This window comes from Oculina patagonica, chromosome 2, assembly GCF_052425735.1.
Source record: "Oculina patagonica isolate OP01 chromosome 2, crgOcupat, whole genome shotgun sequence".
NCBI classification, from domain to species: Eukaryota; Metazoa; Cnidaria; class Anthozoa; order Scleractinia; family Oculinidae; genus Oculina; species Oculina patagonica.
The window spans coordinates 3,208,902-3,213,754 of NC_135759.1; the positions used below are offsets into that span (position 1 = coordinate 3,208,902).

General features: G+C 37.8%; 1 protein-coding gene across 1 annotated transcript; it reads left to right on the forward strand.

The window, feature by feature from the left end:
* The first annotated feature begins 204 nt into the window (after nt 1-204).
* On the forward strand, nt 205-3,755 carry LOC144641707 (uncharacterized). The gene is made up of 2 exons (XM_078500740.1): nt 205-670; nt 3,137-3,755. Exons 1-2 carry the CDS (start codon nt 253-255, stop codon nt 3,373-3,375), a joined length of 657 nt encoding a protein of 218 aa, XP_078356866.1. The 5' UTR covers nt 205-252; the 3' UTR covers nt 3,376-3,755.
* The last annotated feature ends 1,098 nt before the right edge of the window (nt 3,756-4,853 follow it).

A 4,853-nucleotide genomic window follows, 5' to 3' on the forward strand; every position in this document is an offset into this window, starting at 1 on the left:
AAGGTGCATAACTATTGACAATTACGAGAATAAACACTAGGATGTTTCAAATAAAGAGAATATTGTTATTTAATAGTTCCCCCGTGACTATATCCTGAGTTGCTAGACAATGGAAAACTTGCGCGTAAAAATGTGGCATAGAAATGGGGTAAAGAGAGGTAATGTGTCTATAGCCTCGTCAACGCCAAACGCGTTTAACTCTTTTACACGCATCGCGCTAAATATCGCACGCTCTTTACAAGTTATTACACGATGAACATGCAACCCGGCGAAAGATCTCCTCCTTTGAAATCAGTCAGCGACAACTTAACAACGTGTCCTTGTAACGCCTGTTTTCAAAGAAAAGATTTAAACAACGAGGCTATGTTAACGCAACATAGAGAGTTTTACAACCAGAACCGCCTTGTCGGATTTGGCCCTCAGATGACCATGTTGCCGTTTGCACCGATTCCAAGTTCGCCAGCCGGCCTATATGCGACTCACAGCCTACAAAGAGCGAGCTATCCCAGAGAGATGTTCGCCCCAGCCGCAGAAGGCCGTTTCAGTTTGGGTCACGGCGTACAAGACATGCCCAAGCGAAGTGCGCTTCATGAGGGACATTTAGTTCAAAGCCAAGTTTTACAGCGGAGCCCTGACCCACCCGGGAGATTCTGGCAACAACAGCCCAGCCGTAAGTAATTAACAGTAACTTATAAATTCGTTTAATTCCTCGCAAGTTTGAGAAGGGAAACGTTTATTCACTCTTTTGGGAGATTTGAAGTGGTTGAAGTGAAAGTTTTGCATTTGCTACCAGCGCGCTCAACAAAAACGTTGGTATTAATAAAAACCTGTTTCATACAATGGTTTATCTCTAGGTTGTTTTCTGCCTTCCAACTCAAGAGTGTATCTTTTTTTAAAATGGCCATTAAGATATCCATTAAGCTTCTGCAGCCTGTTTAAAGCTATTTAAGATTAAACTCCTGTCGTGTACAAGTAATAATTGGATCTCTTAGACAGAACTTCAGCACCCCTAATTGCCTAATCACCATTCATCATTTTATAGTCACGAGATCTAGAAAAGTTCAAATAGAAAATTTCTAGCGTGCATATGTTTTCAACATTTGAAAACAATATAAACAATTGAAAACAAGATTTAGCTGTACATTTTTCAATATTTCAAGGCAAATTCTGAAGCCTTGAACACCAAAATGTTTATTTTGATTTTAATTATTTCTGTCAAACGCAGAATTGGCAGTCTAAACGACGTACAAATGAATACCAATTTGTTTTGTCGTTTGTCAATTAGGAACCTAAAATTGTGACGTTTCAAAAGGTTTATGGACATAAGCTCTTTTTGTTAAGCTTTTCCGCTACGGAAGACATAATTTTGTTGTTTCAGAGCTTATGTATTCCCATAAAACTTGTTTTGTTTGTGTTTTTGAAAAGAAGAAGAGTTCAGTCTCATTCCTGCAAGAAATATTGGTTACCGGGGTCTTTGCGCCTAAATTTTCATTATAGCTGATTAAAAGTCTTCGTTCATAAATGATGAAAAACACAATTCTAAAAGTAGAGTCTGCGAGGGTATACTTAAAGACATGTACAGCTTAGTAGAAACAAACCTTCGCTTCTATTCTTAACTGATCAGTTTCCTCGTAGGGTTAGTATTAAAATCCATTTACATTATTCTTTCTCCATTGGAAGAATCGAGTTCAATTGCAGTATATGCTTCTTCAACTGCTGAATTTAGTTTGAATGTTTTAATTTACCTATATGGGAATTAGTATAGCCTTCTACTTCTTCCTCGATACATATCAATCATTCTGACTCTAATTACTGATTAGTGGGCATCCTTAAAGCGAGAGAACCGGAGATTTCAAGTGTTCAAATTGATGAAACGCGCACTTTCGGTTCACTGTCTGCTCCTATATGCGTTTTCATCGACTCTCGTACACCGTTCATAGAATTTGAACCTGTTCTTTTGTTTTGCGTGTGTACGAGACACTTTATACAAACATTCGCTGGCACTGGTAGGAAACTGAAACCTGATACATGTATACTCTCAGCTTGTTTAACCACAACCTTATAAAACTGAGGAAGTACTCTCTTCTGTTCGCTTCCGCCGCCTTGCTAACGATACAATCATACACGTTCATGTCATGGCGACTTGAGAGCAAAAGCGAGACCAAGCGAAACAGCTTGGGCGAGGAGGGCGGAGATGTTTAAGGTGTATGTACCACGGTCTGTTAAAAGAAGACGATTCCAACTCCAAATCGATCCCTGAAAATCATCAAATTGTTAACCGTCCTACAGTTAAGGATAGATATTCAGAGTTTCGTTTTGATCCGTGAAAATCGAAGGTGCAAACTTTTAATATAACTTGCGTGACTCGCATGTATACCATTTCACTTCTCGTTGGTCATTTATTCATTGGCCCTTCTTGTTACCTTAATGATAATTAAATCATCATTCTCGTGTTTAATTTTTAGGTAGTGAAGTTATGCTTTTTATTTTGAACACATTACATTATTATTAGATCAAACAAAACCTGAATTTTAATCGATTCATTAAGTTGCGGGAAGCCCTGGTTTGGGTTAGTCGAAAATAAACAATCACTCCGAGTCGCAGATCGAGAAATAGGTGGCCAGAATAAATTAACGCTCTCATCGCCAACCAACATCCGTTGCCACCGACTTACTTCGCGCCTTCTCGTCCCTTGTCAGATCTGCTTTAGTTTTCTTGACAGCCGAGTTTTCGCTCGCTTGGAAGGCATAAAAATTCAACTCTTAGCTCGTTTAACGGCACGCAATTTTATGATGAAACATGCGATGGCTTTAATATTATGTCAAAGACAAAGGCATCGGGCGGTCTTCGGAAGGCGTTCGGAGATGATCATTGTTGACGTTGCAACAACACTCGAAAATATCGGAAGTCTTCGGGCGATCTTCGGCAGTCTTCGGATCATCTCCAGAAACCTTGCGTTATAAGTCTTTTGGTTTACTTTAAGATCTTTCGTAGAAATTTAAGTTGCCCTCGACGAACACAAAAAATAAATGAAAGCTGCTCTTTGCCTTACCCAACAGAATAAAATTATTTTGCCTTCTAGTGTGATCAGAAAAAAAATAAAATAATAGCTAATTTAAATTCATTTTAATTTTAGGTGCAGGTCCACACGAAAAACCACGCCGCATGCGCACTGTGTTCTCTCCTCAGCAGCTCGAGAGACTGGAGCGACACTTTAAGAGTCAGCAGTATGTTGGCAGTGCTCAGCGGATTTACATCGCATCACAGCTTGGCCTCTCAGAGACACAAGTCAAAGTTTGGTTTCAGAATCGGAGAATTAGATGGAGAAAGCAAGTACTTGGCAATACAGCGGCGAAACCTCAGGAAGAGTCATAAACTGAATTAAATGAATAACATCTTTTTTGATAGTTAGCAGGCCAAGCAGACTATCAATGGATATGACTTAAACAGTTAAGATATATAAATCAAATGATGAGAGAAAGCAAGCTTACTTATTTTACTAGAGGAAAAGAAAATTGCAAAGCCGTTTTGAACTAGCTAAAAATTAACATAAACCACGGCTTTTTACGGTTATTTCTGAGATGGATACTCTGAAATATGGCTGGACACCTTGTCACTTTTATATGTAAAACATAATGCAATTCTACACTCGGCAGTTATCTAGAATATTTTAAGCTACAGTTAACCAATGATTCAAGAATTTGTAAGCATTCAGTGACTGGTTGGAATACACTATTGGCTATTTACCTCTAAAATTTCCGTTTTTAGCAGCTAGTCCCCTCGATGGTGTAGTTTTTATGCAATTTGCTCATGACGCCTGAGGAATTTATAACTTAGTAGAATTTATTGGAGACAAAAAGTGTTTGATCAAATTGTGGGTACCTATATAGCTATTCTGGTAAAAACCCATTTTTCTCTATAATATGCCTTGTGAGTGCACTCATCTTCAAGTCAACGATGTGAAAAAAAATTCAAAAGTACGTTTTATTCAGAGATCTTTATTCTAAATATAGTGCTCTATAAGCCTGGGACAAATTGAAGAAAAGTGCAGTGAAAGTATTTTAAGTTGCCGTGAAATTTCAAGGTTAAAACTTTAATGAAACGCACGTTTTTTTATAAAATAGTTTTAAGATAATATGAAGAATTAATTCCTATTTAAGTGAAAGTACTAAAGTACTCTTTTTAAGTGGTGCGAAATATGTTTAGGTAGACTCAAAGAGTCCGAAAGACATAGTTGTTATATTTATTCATCAGCACTCCGTTGAATATTTTTGCATTTTGCTTAGCAATATGAAGTGTATTAAAACTAGACAACCAACGCAGGTTGATTTTAACTTTTGACATTGAAAAGGAGAAAAGGGTTTCGATTAAGTCGTCTTTATGACGTAATATGTACTTAATATAATATATAACATTTTAACTTTTTTTTTTCTCTAACGCTTTCTAACATTGTCTATTTTTGACAATTACAGCCGCCAGCTTCTTATGGTAACAGTTGTTGGTGTCACTAAAAACGTTAATTTCTTTTTCTTAGAGCAGTTTTCAATTGAGTGTCGTAAAACCAAAACCAAAGTAATTACTCTGGCCAATCACAAACGACACAGAAAATCCCAGTGAGCCAATAAAAACTCGAAGAAAATACATGTAACTGGCACGAAGCGCGGGAAAACGTGCGCGAGCGAGTCACGATTGGTTTTGGTTTTAGTTCTGATTGGCTGAGAAAGTGGCGCGAGATTTTTAAGCCAATCACTAAGCGTAGTAATGCAAAACCAAAGCAAACGCAATTTACTTTCGACACTCAAGCGAAAACCGCTCTAGATAGCCTGAAATTCATACGTCTTCCTCTAGGCGCG